We start from the raw sequence: 21,947 nt of genomic DNA, 5'->3' as shown, positions 1-21,947 counted from the left end.
CTAGACATACAGTTGTATGCAAAGGTTTGGGCCTAAAGCAAATTACAAACTGTTGATTTTTGAAGTGAAAAGAAGTAAATACCCCACCCTGCAGCAAACAGACATCAAAATGAGCATTTCTTCAAATGCCATTGCACTGTTACTTTTTATCACTTTAAAGGATAACTCCAGTTTTTTGAAAAAATATTTGGAATCAGAATTGAGCAAGAATGGTGTGCCCGGCCACTGCTAACAGTTGCCACTGAGTGGCTCAGACTGTTATTGTAAGTGTCAGACAACATTATGGATATATTTTTGTTCAGCCAAAAACACCACCATATACTGCTACTGGACTCAATTGACAAGAACAGTAATTTTACCTCACAGAACACAGGAGGAGCTGGACCACAGCTGCCTTTATCAGTTAGTTTTATTTTGTTCCTATCAATCATTTACACCCAAAAACATAATTAAAAACCCAAGACTTATCCTTTAACTTAATTAATATTAAACAGTAGTAAATATTTAAGATGAAACAGTAATTGTGGTATATGAAAAGTTTGGGAACCCTACTAAAACAATACTTAATGATCTTTAAAACATTTTGTATATAACTGTAGACATCTGTACCATATACTAGAAATGTGATCTGACAAAAATGTCAAAGAAAGAAAGAAAAGTTGGGAATATTAATAATTGATAAGTTGGTCAACAGAAGTCAATCAGCAGCTATTTTGCTAGTTGAATAATCATATTACCCCTTATATCCCCCCATTACCCAGGCATACTAACCATTATCTGATTTCAAACATCTGTTATTTTCTAGTCTATACTTTACTGTATATCTAACTTAGTATTTACTATAAGAACATCATTACTAGATAATGAAGGTAATATTCCTTTCACTCAAACACTGTGGCATTCAGAGAAGCCTGTCTCTGTGACCTTCATACACTGTCTCACTGTTGCATGTTGCACTGTGACTGTCGCAGTGAAATCGAGAGTGAGGCAGAATGAGCGTAGAAAGACCACGAGAGAAGTAGTGAGTGTGTGAGAAGGATAGACATTATAAAAAAGAATAAAAGCCCCTTTCAGTGTTGAGCATCCATGTGCATCTGTCTGCTTGTAAGCCCACAACAGTGTACAGTACAAACTCACTGGGCAGCCGGCTGAGTCGCATCAACACATCAATGAAGTAGAGAGGAGGATGCTTTGTACGGCTCAGAGAACACCATTCATCAGCTTCCTCAAACCAAACCGTGCTCCAATTGTCCTGCCGCACAACAAAAAGCAAGCCAATAAACCACAGCAGACCGAATAACACTTGACAGGCAGGGTGCAGAAGGGAGAGGGGGAGAGAGGGAAAGGGAAATAGAGAGAGAGAAAAAGAGAGAGAGAGAGTGTGTGTGTGTGTTTGTGGTCCGCTGTGTTAACTGCCTCAGAAGAGAAGAGAACAGAGAAGGAAAGAGGGAGGAAAGAGAGAGACACAACACAACGTCGCCTGTCCTTTGTTCAGTTCAGGCAGTTGTGGCCAAAAGCAGATGGGACCTGCACTGTGATGTCAGTCAGTGGAAGAGAGATGAAGAGAGAGTGGGAGAGCGAAGATTTGTTTCCAACCACCTGCTTCTATGAGCACTTTCAACTGCACTAATGAAAAATGTCAAATAGACAATGCAAGTAAATACACACAATATCACAGCATGTTTTTCTGCTTGGTTGAGGTAAAGAGATTACAGGTTGATGGAAACAGATTTTTCAAACACACCTTGACATGGTAATTCTGCTTATACTGTTGACAAATCACTCATGTCATGTGGAGGTCTGGAGGAATCATGGCAAGGAGGGTGAAAAGCAAAGAGTGTTACTGGTGCTCAGTCATGTTACCCTTACTGTTTTTATGGTAGTTGGTAGAAAGATGAACACTTTTGTTTTGCCCACATTTCACAAATTCAATTAAAACTTTGCAACATTCAGAAGCTAAAGAGAGAGTGTGTGTGAGAGAGAGCTCACAATAACAAATAACCAGACGACTTTTTTGTGGAACACCGTGAGACAGAATCCACAGTACCCAATGAGTGTGTGCCTAAGTGAGGGGGACAAGAACACATAAAGGAACATCACCCCATTTCACAGCAAAACTGTCTGGTCAGCCAAACCATGACCTCAGCTGACAGCAGCATTAACAGAGCAACAGCTGAGCTCTGATAATAGGATTATATACTCCCACAAACCTCGGGGACAAAACTCAAATTAACACGTGTTTAACTTCAAACACAGTCATTAATACAAGTGCTGTGATGAAACTGGAATCTACACCTTAGTCAGGTTTGTTACTTAAAGAAGCAAACAGGAAGCTCTGTAAAACACATCTATGGTGAGTAAACGTAAGGGACGCTTAAAATAACCTAGCAGTGACTTAGCTTCTGTTCGCCGCTGTGTAAAAACGCCTGAAACAAGGCGTGTGAGCAGAGCATTCAGAGCTGTGAAAATGCTGCTGAGCAACCTCATCATTGTTTTGTTTTTTTTTTGTTTTTTTGTAAAGAGTATCTGGTAATGAATGCCTCTAGCAGGGTCCTGAATGATAAACAGGGAATCAGATTCAACAAAGACAAAACTATCTGATCTGAATCCAACTGTTTTTGTGTGACTGTGTGTGTGTGTTTGTGTGCACCTGCAGGGCTTCCAGCTTGCTAAAAGCAGGATAGTTCCTGTTTACAAGATCAGCAGTCAGAGCCACTTCCCAGAGGAAGACACACAAAAACAGACAGAAAAGGACACACGCATATACAGACCTTTGGTATTTCTGTATATTGCTGTTTTATCATGTATGTGTGTGTGTGTGTCCAGAGAGTGTCTGTGTGGTTAGTTTAGAATCCACTGGTGTGCATATTCATCACTCTCTCCTCTCCCGTCAGCCTCTGCTCTTCATCTGTTCTCCTCCTCCCGCTACCCATCTCACCCTCTCCTCATCTGCTCTATTCTTTCCTTTACGTCCTTTTCTTGCCTCTCAAATCCCTTCACCACTCCCAAACACTCTTCTCCAGCCACCTCCAATCCTATACCCTCCCTCTCCTCATCTCTCCTCTCAGCTTGCCTCCGTGTCTCTCCATTCCTCTGTGAATAGATTTTCACTAGACTTGTCCTCGACAAAGACCAATGTCCTGTTGAGTACACACACACACAGCAGACAGGGAACTACAGGCTATGGCTCCATCGCCTGTCTCCAAGCCAGGAGGCAGCTAGTGGATCCCATGGCTATCCACTGTTATTACAGCTCCGAAAACAACTGGCTTAAGTAAACAGGGAGCCATGGCACTATCAGATGGAATATCTGACTTACATGCATGGATACCCTCATGTATGTGCGCACAAACACCCTGATAGAGGCCAGTGGTCACTAAGAGGAGCAAAAAAGGTTACATGTTTGCTCCCTGCTTCAGCCATTGATAGTGAAACCTTACTTTCTTTGCAGACAAAAAGCCTAATGTGAACCACTCATTTGCTACAGTGAAGTAAATTATACTTTGCAGGGCCAAAATAACAAATAAAGAAGCAAATAAGCTGCGCTCGCTGGTGGGAGTATGTTTGCAACTTGCCAGTTGATTTACAACAGTGTTTCTACAGAGGGAAATATTTCACACCAATTTAGACTGTTGAGCAGTTCCAAATCTAATCTCATCTAGTTATTTTCATATTTTGTTCAGGCTCCCAGTGTCTCAGTTTCTGACCATCCTATAAGAGAAGAGGGGGGTTGAGGGCTGAAGGAGACAGGGAAACAGATAAAGGTGAGGAAAATGACAAGTATAGGGACAAGCATAGGGAGAGAGAGAAAAAGAGAGAAACAAACACCACTTCAGACTGGTTTGTGTCTGCTCCCAATTTAGGATGCTCTCTTCAAGCCATTTAATTGTAGGTCTTTTTATGACTCCGGGGCCTCAGTTCCAAGCAAACAACACAGAACCACATCTGAATCCGGACTCCACCCTGACTGCATATAGATAGGATGCCATTCATAGTCATGTTGCACTTTCTGTTTTTATCTGCATGATTTTTCTATGGGAAACACAAGAAACGGTGGCGCCTATGTACTGTAAATAAAGTTTTACAGAAATCACAACCAGCACAGAATGACAGTTTTATTCTGAGAGATGGAGAAAAAAAAGGGGGGGGTGGGGGGGGGATACATACTCACTCCCTGCACTGTTTGTCTTGCGCAGCAGGGGTCACTATATATATTCTCATCAGTAAAACAGTTATTCATGGGAAGATAAAACCATTCTCTGTAGAACAACAAGAATGTAGTATCTATGACATCATCAGCAGGTTTCTGGAGGATCATTTTGCAGTTTGACAGACTTCTTTCAGTCTAGCAAGAACGCCCCCTCTTTGAACACACACATCTTTTCAAAGTTGTCAAAATCACCACCATGACACATGTATAAAAACTGCAATTTCTAACAGTCCATATTAGCTTTAGCATTCAGCTTCAGTGGCTGCCTTGTGAACATGACACAACAAAACAAATATTTTCCTTTCATAAATCAAATCCCTGTATCTGGTTCAGCAAATCTAGTTAAGAACACTGACTACTCATTAATCTGTCAAATCTGAGCCATGTAAAACACTTAAAAGGAAAAATGAAAAAAATGTTTGGGTTGTGTAGCTGACCATTAACTGTGTATCCGCTCTGAGAATCAAACATTTTAACAACATCAGCATCATCTTAAACATCCTCTTCCAAATGGTAAAGATGAGAGGCACGTAACAGGAATCTAATGAAGGAAGCATCCCAACTTTCCTGACCCTCATATTCCCATCATCCAGCTACAGATGAATCCATATTGACAGGCTGCTTAAATATTAAATGCTTATGGGTCAGTACACTTTTTTTCACGGCCAAGAGGCTCATCTCTCACTGTCCGTATGAGGGAAAGGTTTCAGGATGTCAATGGGAAGTAGAGAGAAAAATGGATTATATTTTTTTCATTTAATCATCCTCAGGCCCCTGTGCAGTGTTGGATGGATCGAATAACAAACAGTTTGTACAATGTATATATCTTAAAACAGCGCTGGCAGTGACAAGGGGTATTATATTTAACTTTATCTAAAAAACACCTTAAAGATCATGGCAACTGGGCAGCATCAAAAGCGTCTGCAGCTAATTTTATGTTTTATGTAAGTATGACCTGCTTACCCTGAGGGATAAAGCTACTAACAAGTGAATTCAATGGTTTCTGCTACAAAGTGACACAAAGCCAGCCAAAGATAACTATCAATAGCACCAAATATGCTCTCTATGAAACGGTTTATCTTCTTGTGTCCTTTATATCTTCAAAAATTATCAGCTGACAACTGTTTCAAACACAGTATTAACAGGTTTTTTTTTTTTTTTTTTTACCCCTGTACATATTTTGCTTCTGTGCTAGTTTAAATAAGCCCCATTTGACTACAATCCAGAGGCCACACACCTGCAGAGTAAGCCAAAGTGAGCACCATGCCATGAGCAAAGCCATGTCAGCTCCAACAACTCAAATTAACACCTAATTGAGCAACTGAGGACAAAATGAGCAAGCCAATTACTCATTCAGTCTCAGGGTGAAGAAGTGAAGGTTATGTGGTGCTGGAGAAAGAGGCTTAGATTATTTTCCAGTTCCCTAATATACCCTACACTGTAGGGGAGACAAACAAGCCACAAAAAGTGATACATTTCAAACTCTCTGAATTGTTTGTTTTAGTCTTTCAATCACAAACAAGATACATAATGTAATTAATCAATTCAATGGCCAATAATGGCTGCAAGATTACATGAATATTGATTAAAAACAAACAAACAAACAAAATTACTCTGTTCATATGTGACATGTAATTATCACAGATGAAGGGTGACACTGTGTCTTTCTTAGCTAAATTCTACATTTGAAAATTACAATTCAGTTTAGAAATGAAATGCAACTCAATCTGAAATTGAAAGTTATTTCAGATTATATGACATTTTCATCAGTACTTGTGAAACTAAACTATCCCCAGCCCAGATACAGAACCAGGAAGTTCAAGATATAAAAACTGTGAAGTGAGGTAGAAAATAGGAGCTATTTCAGAGACAAAGAAGGGAGTTGTTGTATATATGTATATATACTCTTGCTAATGTTAGGTAATACTGGATAGAAATTACTGTGTAACTGACATTACTGACTTTCTACTTGTGCTACTGTTAAAATGTTACAATTATATATAGTATTCCCCTTCGTCCTCAAAGTGTAACTTATAGCCATGGTTGCCACAGTTCAGCAAAAGATGCTTTAACAAAGACAAGCTTTAATGCAATGATACCAATTTTACACAGCGTTAGCCGATGAATTCTTTTCACAGTGCCAGACTCCAGTTGGGTCATCAAAGGTTCAGATCTTCACCCTGTGATCTGTGGCTCTGGGATGGATTTTAGCTCAAGAGTACAGTAACATATGTCAATCATTAAACTGAAACATATTTGTCTTTCATGTTTAGAACTGCTGGCAATGAGATACTACCAAAACTGATGATAGGTCATCTGTTCAGCCCCTCTGGTGGTTAACCCCCCCCCCCCCCCAATAAGCACAAACCTTTACATGGGGGAGAAGTGAGACCACACCACATGACTCACATGTAGTCATTAGTTAGCTGGTGGACCAAAAATAGACAGTTGTGATGCTGTCAAAAAGAAGCTCTAAGTATAGAGCAGAGTTTAGGAGAAACTAAATGCTGCTATTGGACCGTACGTGTTTTACTTACGTGACAATGTAATCATGACGCAGGCACTGAAAATGAATAGACTATCAAATACACAATGCTGTAAACACACACATACATACACACAAGAACATATACAAACAAACCGAAAGATGTAGTAATTATTTTTTCTATTCATATTTAATATAATAACATGGCCTGATGACACAATACTGCCATTTCAGCTGGTATTTCAAAGTCATTTTAAAAAATTGCAGCCTAGACCCACTGTTGCTGAGCCACTCTGTTCTCTAACCAATGTTAAATAATTCAGTCTGTCAGTGTAAAATCATATCATACTTACAAGGTCCAGCAGACAGGATCTGGATGGACATGTCCTCAGCTTGTCTCTGCTCCCTCTGCATTTGAACCAGTCAACTGACCAATAAAGCACGCAGCATGACAGCACAGGAGGATTTCTATCCATACAGGATCTTCCAAAGGATGAGAGATGGAATAAACCCCCCACCCCACCCCCACCTCTGAGAAAAATGCTTTCAGGTTCTAAGAAGGACAGCCTTTACCCCTAGAGTTCCTCTCCATCATCGAGACTGCTTCAAGTAAACACCTTCATCAGGTGTCACCTTTTGTAAATGACATTCATTCTCACACTGCTACTATCTCCCCTGCAATATAAAAAAATCAAGGTATTGATCAATAAAATTATTACGAGAAAATGTGGGAAAAATCAGCATTCGTTACACTCTATACATGAGTATCTAATTTCTGCCTGTGATGTCACTACAACAGTTAAACTGCCATGCTGCTGCTATGGATCAAAGACTTATCTATAGCACTGTAACATGAAAATGATCTGATGATATGACGATCCTGTCACACATTCCGACATCATGCCCTATTCTTCTTTTGAATGAATGAATGAAAAAGCAATCTAGTATCTTTTTTAGCATAAATCAGCCTTCCTTCTGCACAACCATCACAAAATATGAATACATCCATCGGGGAAGATAGAGAGGGCATTATTGTGATGGTTCCCTGTTCCTGGAGCAGCCAAGTATCCTTTATATCCCTCGAATCAAGGAGCAACCATCATACACACACACACACACATGCACACACAGTCCCCCAACTCCGCCCCACCCTTCAGGCTTAGCCCCTCCCCCATTTGCCATGTCTAGCAAGTGATAGGCTGATGCACAGGGGAGAGGTTGATGGCGATTGGATGGGTGATGGAGCGGAACCTCATTTTTCTATGCATCAGTGCTCTCCAGGAAAAGACCAGGGTCGGAGACAGAGAGGGAGGGAGAGAGAGAGAGGGGACAAAGATGATGATGATGTGGGAAATGGGAATGATATGAGGGTTGGAGGGGGGAGGGGGGTAGAGGAGAGGAATGAGAAGAGGAAAAAAGAGGATAAGAGAGGACAGATAGGTTGAAAATGAGCTACATTACACTGCTCACCTATATTTTATCCAAATGCATAACATCCATAAGAGATCATTATTTTTACTATTATAAACATTAAGTCTTGCTGAGAGGAAAAATGAAATCTGCAGTGAATCTGATGTTGATAGTGCTGCCGAACACACTGTTTTGACTTCAGGGAAAACGCAGTTTACAACAGATGGGGCCTATTAGCATACAGCAGAGTGCTGTATTTACGCATTTAATGTGTGTGTTTGTATATGGAGGGCAAGGTTCAGCAATGTATGGTGATGAGGAAAATCATTATTGGTGAAACTGATCAGGGAACTGGTGCTGGTGCTGTCTGTGACTCCATGTATAAAGTGTCTTCCTAGGGCCTTATTCTAGATCATGTGTCTCATAGATTTCTGTCTCTCCCTATCTTATATATACACACACACACACACACACACACACACGCACACATACATGCATTGTATAAGACTCTGGGGGAGCTGCACAACATTGCATGCACTGATCACGATGGAGTCGTGCGCCATAAACACAGAATAGTAATAGTATTAAAATTTCTCAGGGAAAATAGAGCAATCCATTCAAGCCATTTCGTTTATTTGTTTTTATCCCTCAATTTAGTTCACTTATTTGATACCTTTGAATGATCGAATTGGTGTAAATAATAAATTACATTTCCTCTTTGACCACTGGATGTTTTTAAGTAAATTTTTGCCATTAGTTCATGAGCAGTTAAAGACATAATACATTTATTACATGCATATTATATGCACTGTAAAATTTAGGGGTTTGAGCCAAAATGATAGGAAACCCCATTTCGCATCATTTTTAAATCAGTTTGATTTTAATCAGAAGGATCTGATTGTATGACACAGTTTTGAATTCTCCAATAAAACAGCCTTTGTTTTTGCAATAACATAGAAATTCATGGCTGTGTGCAAAGATCATTATACAGTGACATAAAAACATTCCACAATGTGCATGTTTTTAATAAGTTGATTAATAAATGAAATGGTGGGGGTTTTTGTTAGTTTGTTTGAGAAATTTATAACATTTTTCTCCACCAACCCCTTTTTGGAGTTGATTGTGTTGTTATTTGCAGCTGCAGGAAATATTGCTTAGCCAAACAGATATCATTATGTTGATATCCTGTGACAGGAGGATGCACGCTGCGCTCTTCCTAAAACCAACACAGCCAGTGTTCTACAGCATGATCCAATTAAGGCCTTCTGCACAAGCACACACACACATACACGCGCACAAACGAGGCAAAATGGCACACGCACAGAGGTCATTATGCACACAGTTACATGCACGGCTGAATGAACTGCATGCACAGAGATGCACAAAGGTGCACACAAACATGACACAAACACACTCAGCACAGAGTCCAGCTGTCTCTGTGTAAGACACCACAGGGAGTCTAACTGGCTTTCCTCTCTTTCATCCCATCTCCTTTGTGTGTGTGCGTGTGTGTGTGTGTGTGTGTGTGTGAGAGAGAGAGAGAGAGAGAGAGAGAGAGAGAGAGAGAGAGAGAGAGTGAGAGAGAGAGGGAGAGAGAGAAAGAGAGAGTCACAGCAGCTTTACCCCAAAGGAAATATTTCCAAAATTTCAGCTGTCATGAATCATTTGAACTTTTTAACACTTTGAAACATATAACTTCAGAGACTGATAGGAAATGTTGCAATCCAATTATGAATAAGAGAAAAACATCAAAACACAATAATATTGAGAGGCTGTCATGTAATGACACATTCCAGAGGACACTTTGCAACATTCCTGCTCCATAGCAGTAAATACATTATGAAATCTGAAGGGTTTACTTGCCATGCTACCTTACCCATGCCATAACTTGTCCCATAATAACACCTGATGCCAACTGCAGGCATACTATACAAACTCTCCTCCTTCTCACACAGTGCTACAGTACAAATTTCACTCAAAGCTATCAGCTGTAAACTGTGATCACACACTCTTTTGTAGACACTAGTTGGATGGTCAGTGCTTGTACATAATGCATAATGCTGCAAAGGCTTGGCTTTTACTTGTCCAGTTGCATGCATGAGAATTAGGTGACAGCACCTTGTCTAATCTTGTGAATTAAGGCAAGTTCAACTGAAGTGCAGCCAACCTCTCAGTAAAGCCATGATCTTAAACACACCTTATGCGCTTAAAGGTAAAGACATGAAACTGTAGCCAAGAGTCACCTCATTTCAACTCATTCTTCTCACTCCATTCTCTGCCTGCTTTTCAGTGTTGTTAGGAGTTGTGTAGCACTCATTTGGCTCATTTTGCACTCAAGGGTCGAAGTTAATCACAAATGAGGCAATAAAAATTAAAAAAAAAAAACAAAAGAAACCAAAACAACTTTTGAGGGATATTACAAAGCAATGGAGCAAGAGAAAAAAGATATGGAAAAGGAGAGAAAAGAGGGAAATAAAGAGAGAGTAAACCACATTTGCTCAAACACACAAACGGCCACATCCATAAACACACAGCATATAGAGTTTAGTCTTCCCCACCCTGGGATCTGCAGGGGAGAATAAAAAAAAACAAAAATCCAATGAACTCCAGAGAAAACCACTTCCTCCGCTGCTTAGATGTGTGTGTGTGTATGTGTGTGTGTGTGTGTGCGTATATGACTGAGTGAGCATGCCTGCCTGCCTGCCCGTCTACCCGCAGTGCACATGGTTAGCATTCAAAGCCCAATTCAATAGGAACCACACAGTGAGCTCAGTATGGGCAGAGATGAGAGACTGAGTTCACAGCTGAATTAAACTGAACAGAAACATATGGAAGGAAAGGAGAAAAGGGAAGGAAAGGAAAGAGGAGGAAAGTCAATCAAATATCATAACTGTCTACGTTTTTTTCTTATTTCCTATTCCTCTCATCCTGCCCTTCTTTGTTCCATGTTCAAATATCACTCTGCGTTTTCAGCTAGCTCAACACAGACCTGAAACTGTTCTCATCTAATTCACCATCCAATGCGTGCTACATATCATTAGTGCAGCAAGAGATCAGAATCATCCTGACAAAAACAGGCAGTTGGCTACTGTTGCAGATTATCTTGGACTGAAAGCCAGAGCATATCTGGGGAACAGTCCAAATATTTACTCTAAGTACATTTAGTCTGTAAATCCATATGCAGGCCAACAGTGTTTTGGGACACTTGCGATTTTGTGATTAAGTGTCTTCCACAAAATACATCCAGACCATATGCCACATGTACTGTGTAAAATGTCTTTGAGGTTGTCTGACTGCATGCCTAAAGCTAATCGAGTTTTAGCAATGGTAATGTAAATTTGTGCAACTTCAAATTAATGCATGTACAAGTATATCATGATTGATACACTTTGTGAAGTAATGCAGAAATCTGAACATTCCAAGAAGCATTACTACATACAAAACCAAACAAACCGATTGAGTCAAAGGGTAAGAAAGTCAGTGAACTTCCAGAGTGCGTGTGTGTGTGTGTGTGTGTGTGTGTGTGTGTGTGTGTGTGTGTGTGTGTATAAAATGAAAGTGCTTGTGTTTAGATGCAGGATCTGTCTGGGCCCCTGTGTAGCACTATGTGACATGAGCAGAACAGATGAGTGCTGACAGATCAGACAGGAGAGGAAAGCTGATGTTGGTAGAAAGGTTAAAGTTGGCATAGGCCGAGTCTTGGGACGCAGAGACATCACTCAGCACTGAAGTAAGGTCTACCAGTGCTGGGTATGAATTCTGTTTGTGCTTTCACCAAACATAAACCTGCATCATTAGTTTGGGTCCACTGATTGCAATGAGTCACTCATATTTCCTATTTTTAGCCATATCTATCCATCAATGATGAAAAAGGCAAGACATCAAGTTTTGCTGCTGTTATTGTCTTAAATCTGGGCAAAGTATCTCGTATTGCCTACTACAGTTTGCTCTAGCCAAAGATTTGATTGTAACAGTGTAATCACTGGTCTAAAACACCACTTGGCCTATATTAGGCAGCAAGTAACCATAGAAACAAGCTAAGTTAATGGTTAAACCAACTGATCCGACTTGGGGAATTCCAGCTCTCTCTTCTTCACCTTGCTTCATCCATTATTTTCTATATCTGGATACCATGTCATACATTATTCCTAACTTATCAACCCCACAGACAAGACTGCCTCTCTTCATACATATAACTTTCAGATCCCAGCAACACCCAAAGTTCTGTGCAAAACAAGTCTAAAGCTCTGAAAAGGCCAGTCTTTCTCAAAACATGATGGCCAAACAAGCCAAACTTAGATTAAAAAAACAGGAAATACCCAACTGAGGTTATGGCAAATCCTTTGAAAGGAAGCAACAAAGAATCTAAATCTAGCACATCTCGTGGAGTCAAAGACAAAAATTCACAATAATGTGTCACATGTAGCTACTGCAGAAAAAGGAAAAAGAAAACTCTTGAAAAGGCATACAGTTCACAATGGTTAGGAGGCGGCAAACAAAAATAATAAATACCTTCCCACTTTGGGATTAAAATAGCCAGAAAATGTGTGTGTATCTTTGGTCAGTCTTGCTTAGGGTGTGCACTCACCCACCAATGCACACACACAATCTAAGATAAAGCCACACATGTCCACACATGTTTTTCATTCACACATTAATGAGGACAAATAATAAATGTTGTGTTGTGGGCAGCAGCACACTCCATGTTTAGAATGTGCCAGATCAGCTAATAAGAAACTGAAAGATGCATTAGTCTTCATTTTTTCAACAGGACTTTGTACACCTTCAACTTTCATGTGAAAGTGCAACGCAATGCTTCAGGCAATTTGCTAAATCGACACTTAATTCAACGGCAAGTTAATTTTGTTCAGAGTAATTGAAAATGAACAATGAACAATCAGCCAGAAATGGCCAGTACAACCTGATTACCTCTGATTTACTGTGAGCAGCTTGTGATTTTCTGCCCAATTCCAACAAAAATGTAGGAGGACACCGCTGTAGCTCAATATATATATATATATATATATATATTTTTTTTTTTTTTGTAAGTCAGCCTCAGGGATGAAGTTCAAGGGTTTTTGGGCAAATGGCCTGCGCACTGGATTTGGCTGGCATGTCCCAATCATTTCCCATTAACACCCACTCAGATTCTGGCAGCTGGGAATAATAGGCCTGGCTGTAAATTAAAAACTCTTGTAGAACGTTCATCCTAGGATGACCCAATTGGAAAACATCAGGTTAAAAATGTGTAAAACACATGGGGCTCACAGGGCAAAATGGAACACAGTCCACTGATGTTTTTTGAGAGGGTCACAAAAATTGCTGCATGGGTCTCATCCATTCCTGACACTGTTCACTTTCTGTACCGTAATATTATTACACTCACATGACACAAATAAAGAAATGTTCTCTGTGTTTTTACTCTTGGCATGACAACTCAAATGCACTTTCTGCTACTTTATGACAGCTTATCTTGCACAGATTACACCAAGCCTTTCAATTTAAATCAGACTTTTTTTTATAGAAAAGCCCTAAACACTTACAATGCATTTTAGTCCTTAAGAGATTAAACTGAATAATCTATGGCCAGGGAACCAGGCCCACAGTCATTGGGGATAATCTATGTGCATACCCTAATATGGACCACTTAACTGCCTTGTTTATACCCAAAAACAACTCACCCTGGAGACAATGACTTGGTGTATTTTTAGCATGTATGTCCTTGGGGTATTAGGGATGTGAACCCACAAGGTCATGGTTGCTAGCTGATGCCACAGAGGAGCTTGAGTCTGATGGGATTCAACGCAGTACAGCTTTGATGGAACATAACATTTTACTTAAACTGGGCATAGTACATGGTGTTCTTGATGTGTCAGCGCTGTCTCCTCACACAAACACATACATGCTCAAATACATACAGTGTATTAGTAACGCAAACACAGTATCTTATCCATGAAAGTGTTTTGTGGGTCCGCCTTGCTTTTCTGCTACAGCAGTCCTCATCTTGCCAAACACAAAGACACAGTTCATGCAGCTTCTCTAAAAATGAAAATCCTCTGCTCCCACTTTCAACTGGAATTCTATTTGATGTTGGACAAATAAGATTAGCTGCAACTTTTTTCATAATGATTGACAAGACAGACAGATGGAGATATTTGGTAAGTGCAGTAAATAGATCACGTGCAAACAGCACGTTCTCCTACCTGAGGTTTGACCTGGGCCATCCAGTTTGGATTCACATTTTGGAAGAGAGCAATCTGTAAAGAGACAGATAGATAAAACATTAGAGAGAGGAAGTTTAAGAAAGGAATTTAAGAGTGAAAGGCCTGTCCTGTGACCCACTGGAGCAGTACCTCAATCCTCACTATGCTTTAGTGTTAGACTTTAGAGCTTTGTGATTACAGAGCACAAATGAGAGAGTGAGTGAGCAATTGTGGAGCAGCTCTTTGATTTGAGTCTCTGGATAGTCCCTCCCTCACATTAGACACCATTGCAGTAGGCAGATGCATACATGCACACACACACACACACACACACACACACACACACACACACACACACACACACACACACACATACTGTACATGTGTACTCACATGCATGTGTAAATGCACACATATAGTACATGTCATAACTGAATGGCTAATGACGACATACTGCACATCAGAGTCAAAGTGTCTGTATAGATGCAGACTTTTGATTCTTCTGTGCTCTTCCTCTCTCTCTTCTTTTCCTGTGCTCTCACTCTGTCACAAGCACAACCTCTCAGACACACACACACACACATATATAGACTCATGCATGACTCTCAGCACACCAGCTGATAAAGCGAATGAATCATTTAAAGATACCAAGTACAGTAGATATCTGTATCTCTAATGCCTCAGGAATTATCTTTAGGGAGATGAAATGTCAAAAATATTTGGCTGGGCTTGTGAAAAAGCAGAGCACTGTGTTTGATGGTTGGTATTCTAAGGCTGTAACATTAGAGTGGAGAAAACACTGTGTCCTGCCTGAACAACGGTGTTGGAATCAGTGACGTCAAGTTTCTGCAACACAATTGATTCAGAATTGATTAATTAGTAATGACTAATTCATTATGGATATTCTGCTAATCCATGCATCTGCCACTCAAATCTTATTTTCAGCAAAATCCACACTGAATAAATAAGGTTAAATGACTGTCTTTTTTCTTTTCTTTTTTTGACATGAAGAAAAATAATGTGAGAGGTGTCCCATGCCGACTCCAAAGACAAACTTAATTCTTCATTTGGACTGCCATGCATTTTGTATCTGGCAGCAGACTGACAAACTTTCTTTCTGGGTCAGTCATCAGTAGGACACTATAGTGGCATGAGATAACAGAGAGGAGAAGCAGGGAATGAGGGACAGGGGCAGCTTAGCTCTTCTTCGCTCTGACTTCTCCTGGCTGCCTTCCTGAAAAGAACAACCTGGCATATGCTGCTGCCTAGCGAGGATTACAGCAAGCACCTGTTTGCACACTGTACGTTTCATTTTATACAGTGTAGTGTGGATAAAGTGTTTGGTCCAGTGAAGAGAACTCATCCTTCAACTGAATTTCAGAGGCCTTACATGTGTTTGGCATCTATTTCTTGTTCTCAAAGTGTGTTTGAATCTTAGCAGAAGTATGTGAAAGCTGCCACAAACATAATCTGAACATCATTCTCAGTGTTAACTCATCTTTACAGAGTGGTGGAATGTAGAGTGACTAGAGACCTGCTGGGAAAATCATGGTCAGCATATGCTGCCAGGCGAGGATTAGGTGGCAGCATGGTCATATGGACAGGTTGGAATCAGTGAAGGAGTGGACGCAGAGATAATCTTCTGCCAAACAGGGTCAAAGAAAGACACCACCAGTCACAGACAGGTGACAGAGCTTTCAGTTGTAGCTGTGATCAAGATCAAGCTGTAAAAAAGCTGAAAGGAACCAATAAATATTAAGCATTCTCCAAAAAATATCCATCAGTCTTGAGAGGGTAAAGGATTCAGATTTCTCTCAGTTCAACTATTGATAAATCCTAGCAACTGTTTCTGCAGCTTCAGGATCGACATGAAGGGTCTACAGTTCCCAACTGGAGAACAATCAAATGTTTGGATGTTAAAAACTGGGACAGAGGAAAAATAAACAAAGGCCTGTTTAGGGCTGGGTATCGTTCAAAAATTTTCAATACCGATACCGATACCTTGACTTCGATACCGGTTCCTGAACGATACTTTTTTCGATACCTTTTTTTTTTTTTCAAATCAATTCTAACAAAGAGAATTACATTACATATTATGGTACAAATCTTGAGTTTTATTTTTCAGCGTTGGCATTTTTCCACTCAAAGCAGTTTTCTAACATAAAAATATACAACAAATAATTTTCAGTGCAAAAGAACTGTGAGTGCAAAAGAACAAGTGACTAATACTCAGTATCTAATGCTCACTGCTGCATACTAAGGACCTTTAAATCTTTGTGGAGTTGAACACGGAGCAAATTTCTGCTCATAACTGATTCAGTGCACGTTCAAATGCTTCATCAAATTGGTCGTGTTGTCGGCCTTAACAATGATGTTCTTTTTGCAAAAACTGCATCCTTGGTATCGAAACTTGGCACCGAAAAACAAAGCATGTTTCAATACTGGGTAGTATCGAAGCATTTCGGTGTGTGCCCTAAAAGAACCAAAGTTCGGTACTCAGTCCTAGGTCTGCTTCTTCAAAACGAAGTGCAACTGTACACTTTGTTTCATCTTACAGCAGTCAAGTCTGAAATATCAAATTTAGATTTTCTTTGATGTGCAAGCATTCAGTGTGTTACTGGCAATAAGCTTTAGCCTGACCTCTATGTGTGAATACTTCACTGACAAAATAAACAACAGCCAGCTACAGCAGAACAACAAAATTGGCAGCATTTCTTCTAAAACAGCACCAATTTAACAGCAGGTACTTCAGGAAGCCAATACAGAAGGATGGGATGTTAAGTTTGATCCTCAACCTATTTTATCCAAAGCCAGATAGGCCAAGCAGCAGTTTAGCCTTCCTAAGCCAGAGGAGCACTGGGCTGGCACTGTTCACGCGACAGGGATCAGAGCCTGCTGCTGTCTTCAAAGCAAGAGGGAGTGCTCGTGTGTGTGTGTGCGTTCACACGCTTGTGAGAGAGACTGCACAGTTCCTGTTGGACAGACTGCGTGCAGCTGTTGACAGAAGACAAGCACTCTCAGGCAGCACACAAGCTCACACATGTATCCAAACACACACTGCAGGCTGTGCTTTGATTTTACCAAAGCTGGGTCCATGTTCTGCTTTATTCTTTTTTTCTTGTTGTTTTCATACTGACTGAAGTAAGACCTTGTAAGGCTTGTGTGCTTAAAAAGGTTAAACATGCCATTGGTGCAGGAAGCACACTGAAGCGCATGGGTCTGGTATCTGAAGCTGCATGTAAGCAGTTGGACGTGCAAGTATGCAACTGTGTGGGAGAGAATATGAATTATTGAAAGTTACAGAAACACTATTGACTTCATACACACACTTAACTGAAAGAACTCAAATATATGATACTACTGTAAAACTGAGAAAGACGCGTATACACTTTTTATACAAGAAGAGGAACTGGCTCACTCACGAAGCGATTTTCTGAATGAAAAAAATGACACACATCTTAGCACTTGACTTACTGACACCACACCACTCTCTCAAGAGGAAGTTCTTAAAAAAACTGTGTCTCAGAAGAACTCGGGGGGGGGGGGGGTATGGCCTCTTGAGTGCGTGGCTGCTTTTTCAAAGTGCTATTCTTGAAAAGAAAAAAAGAGGCATTGTGGGAGGCAAATCCCAGATCCAGATGCTTCCTTGGTTTAAGCTGTAGATAGGGGGGAGGAACCGTGAAAGATGGGGAGGTTTGAAGCATCTGCTGCAGGGGCAAAAAGAGAGAGGAGAAAGGTCAAGGAAGGAAGAATTAGTGTGGAGGTACCCTGGCAAAATATAGGTTTATATGATGGTGCCCAGCAATTCTACTGGAACAATATAATATCTTTTGACAATATATATCTACGACACTTGTTTTTTCTTTTACTGTGATGCACATCTAATTGTTAGTCTGTCAGTCAAATTTGTTCACCTTTGTTTTGATGTCTCATTTACTGGAGACACAAGAGAAAGACGGCACACACTATAGCAGCAATCACAAACAAGAGACCAATAAATTACACGTGTCACTGCAAAACAAGATCATTATTTGAATATATGACAACCCTGCGCAGAGGCAAGGTATGAGGTAATGATGGAGGGCTGTGTGGGAGAGGAGTGGAGGAGGTGATGAAAGGAATAAAGAAAGGATGGAACGGGTGGGAGTCTGCAGTTGACTGATAGAGGTTTCTCTCTTATCAGATGAGAGATTTGCAGGAGACACACAGACCAGTCCACAGCCTATTTTTATGACCTGCAATCCTCCTATGGCTCCATCCCTTGTTCATTTACCCCACATCCCTCCACCCCCCACCCCCATCCTTGCTTCCATGGCCCCAGGCATCATGGGTGGGATGTAGTGATTTATACCTCTGTGCATGTGTGTGTGTACGTGTACATGTGTGAGGTAATGAAGCTGTCCCACAGGCAAGGCTGTAGCATCCCACAAACACATTACCAGCCTATTGGAATTCCTGATTATCGACAAGGCTACCAACCAATATCTTTCATGTATATGGAAGAGTATTCAACTGATTACAACCATGATGGCTGGGGGGAAAAAACATAAAAAACCAAAACTAACCATTGTAGTTTTAGGTTATATAGCCAAGAACCCTGAATAATTTTATGTTTAACACTTTACATTATTGAATAAGAAGGATCTCTTCTAGCATGTGCAAATTTTCACTGACTCTATGTCTTCAAACTGTCTGGAAAATTAATGGCAAAAGGCTTCATTCAAGTTCAAACAAACTGAGATATATCTGCACATTTTCCTCTGTGTTAAAGAAAAAACAAAGGCCTGGTCCTTGTCTGTGTGACTTCAAAGTGACCCCTGGCATAGATATACATGACATTTTACAACAATCAATAATTTGGTGAGATGGAGGGGGGTTACATGTCCGTAAAGTGTATTACAACTCTCTCGAAAAGGTCGAGAGTCTCTGATGAGATCAATCAGCATGGTCTGGCTGTAAAACAGGTAATTGTCTTGCTGTGCTAGCTTCTTGATTGTCCTCTCCATAAAACTCTCCAATAAACACCAAGAGAGGAACGAGCTATAACAAGCATCCCAAACATCTGGTCCTTATTGGGAGCATACAGTAGGCTTTTTACATAAACTCAGGAGGGGAGGAGAAAACTGCCTCACTCACATACAGTACACTGGCCAATTGCTCATTTTTGTTATGCTGCTAACTGCATATTAGTCATGTGACCATTTGATCCCTGATTCTACTCTACACATACAAACAATGCTTTTGAGTAATCTACATGGGAAAACACTGATGTGTTGGAATGTTGAGAAAGCATTATCATCATGCTCATTGTAAAACATATTTGTTTGTGAAAATAATGACCTTACACTCCTGCTGGTGGACTAAAATACCAACCAATTTAATATAGAGGTTTTTTTTTTTCTAAGATGCCAAAATAACATATCAGCCTGATTGTTGAGGGACTTTCAGTTTAGCTTGACTGCTGATGCAGAATTTGATATGCCAGAGATCTTTATCTTGTACTGTATCTGCCATATCATGAACATGTAATTATTTATTTTACAGTAACTACATGCTTTAGATTTCTGTGTCTTTCTAACTAGTCCTCTTTTCCTTTTCAAGTTAAATAAGTGAGATAGTCAGGCTCCGGCGATTTAGCAGCACAGGCAATGACAATATAAGCTTATAGTCTCTAACTCTGACCAACTGCCAATTAGGCTGCCCCTGGATGCAACCATAAGGTTTCAGCCTCATGGAGAGCAGACTAGCCTACATTTTGCAGGGTGTGCTCCACCCAAGCCTCAGCTCTATAATTTGATGAGTGAGGCTTGTTTGTCCCTCTAAGTATGTCATGGCCTCTCTTTCTTGATCTCACTCTCTCTTCCCTCTATCCTATATTTTCATTTACTTTCCTGAATTCTACATCTCTGCATCTTTACGCTATCTGTCCCCTCTCTCAGTGCACATTTGTCTTTGCCTTTCCACTGACTCTTTCTATCAGTACTGCCTACAATGCATTCTGTGCTCTTAGATGCACACTGCACAGCCTGTTGAAGTCCACTTCCTCGTCTACATGATTATATAAGATTTCTGCTTGAGTATGCAAGACGCCAGATAACACTAGATCATTATGCTTTCATCGACTGTGACCGTGCTAGAAGAAAATGAAGAATCACTGCTCAGTGATTTGGCTCTCATTACAGCCTGCACTGGCACAGGTCACCGGGTTCACTTTGGGCACACAGGGAAATGGCTCACTGCATTGTCAATACTGACATTGCCACTGGTAATGCTGATGTCTTGTTTCTACCTTCAGTGCAAGAGACGACAAGCTGCTAAATACAACATGCATAAAGAGCTGCAACAAACATTACTAGCGTTTTTGTTTCGTTAGTTGTTTGAAGGTTTTCTTTTTTTTTCCAAATTTGAAAAAAAAGCATAGGGTTTTCCAACTTGTCTTTGAAATACAAGTCTTTCATAATGCTTTTTTACAGAACTACAAAGACAAAGTAGAGGTAATATCTTATGCTCCTGCTTATCAATTATTCTCCTGGTATTAAAAAAAATCTATTATTTAACACCTCAGACTGCCTAGACTCTCATACATGTATAGCTGAAAGCCTGTCTGCATTAGTAATGAAAAGAAATAGAAGCCAGTTTTACACAGTGAAGAGTTGAACTTTGCAACAACCCCTGAGCCTCATACACTGTGGGTGTTATGACTGATGACCACTGTCTTATGACCAGTGTAGTTATGACTGGGGATACGGCTCTTACGCAAGTTGTTTCGACAGATATTTAATCTAATTCCGGCATACAGTGCATTCGATTGCTTTTATGTCAATTGAGTTTCACGATGCAGGTCTATACAATAACACGATTGCTCAGGCCCAGTAACTTAATTACATGCCACTCACAAGACTTTTTATGAATTAATACCTTAAGTAAAAATATACCATTGTCTACATGTTATTTTTGGTTTTGCCAAGATGGCTTTCTCCATTGCACTCAAGTATATGTGATGGTGGCTAATCCAAAGATGTAATGCATTACTTAAGTGTCACCAGTAACCAGATGATTGTAGATGGCTCCATCATGAAGACATGATAAGAGACACACAGTAGTTCTGTTTTATAAAACTTCACTGCATACTATGTGGCAGCTCAGAATTTCTGTGAGCATCTTCTACACTATAAGCTTTGGGAAATTTACTGGCCAGCTATTAATAAGAATGCCTTGATTTAGGTTTATTGGGCCCACAAACTGGTCAGTGTTTAGACCACAATTAAATTTTGCTCCATTTGATGTGGGTAAGTGATTCACAGTGCTAGTGATGCAACGCGTGATGACATTAGAATTTTATCAGCACAGGACTGTCCTATGTATAAGGTTCCTACAGAGGATAGACCCAGATCAGCATACCATAATAATTCTCTGTCATGCAAAACTACCATAAGTCAAACAGGACAGAAGATAAAGCCACATTATTGTAGAACAGAGCATGGAATGTATTTGCTGTAAATTATGATATTATCTAATGCATAAGGTGGGGTAATATAGAAAAACATTCCCATAAAAGATTCTGAAAAAAAAACACAGCAGATTATACAGTCCAAGGACAGTTTTATCCTCATGTATCTACTCTATAGATAAAATCTAT

General features: G+C 40.1%; 1 protein-coding gene across 2 annotated transcripts in view; it reads right to left on the bottom strand.

The window, feature by feature from the left end:
* triob (trio Rho guanine nucleotide exchange factor b) overlaps nt 1-21,947 on the bottom strand; it is a 116,827-nt gene that overhangs the window by 90,363 nt on the left and 4,517 nt on the right. For both annotated transcript variants that reach the window (XM_018685192.1, XM_018685205.2), the window contains exon 2: nt 14,309-14,362. In XM_018685192.1, the coding sequence (XP_018540708.1) occupies nt 14,309-14,362 (54 nt within the window). The remainder of the gene's footprint in view (nt 1-14,308; nt 14,363-21,947) is intronic.

Source organism: Lates calcarifer, linkage group LG15 (genome assembly GCF_001640805.2).
Source record: "Lates calcarifer isolate ASB-BC8 linkage group LG15, TLL_Latcal_v3, whole genome shotgun sequence".
Lineage (NCBI taxonomy): Eukaryota > Metazoa > Chordata > Actinopteri > Centropomidae > Lates > Lates calcarifer.
This window is presented reverse-complemented; position numbering and strand designations above follow the sequence as displayed.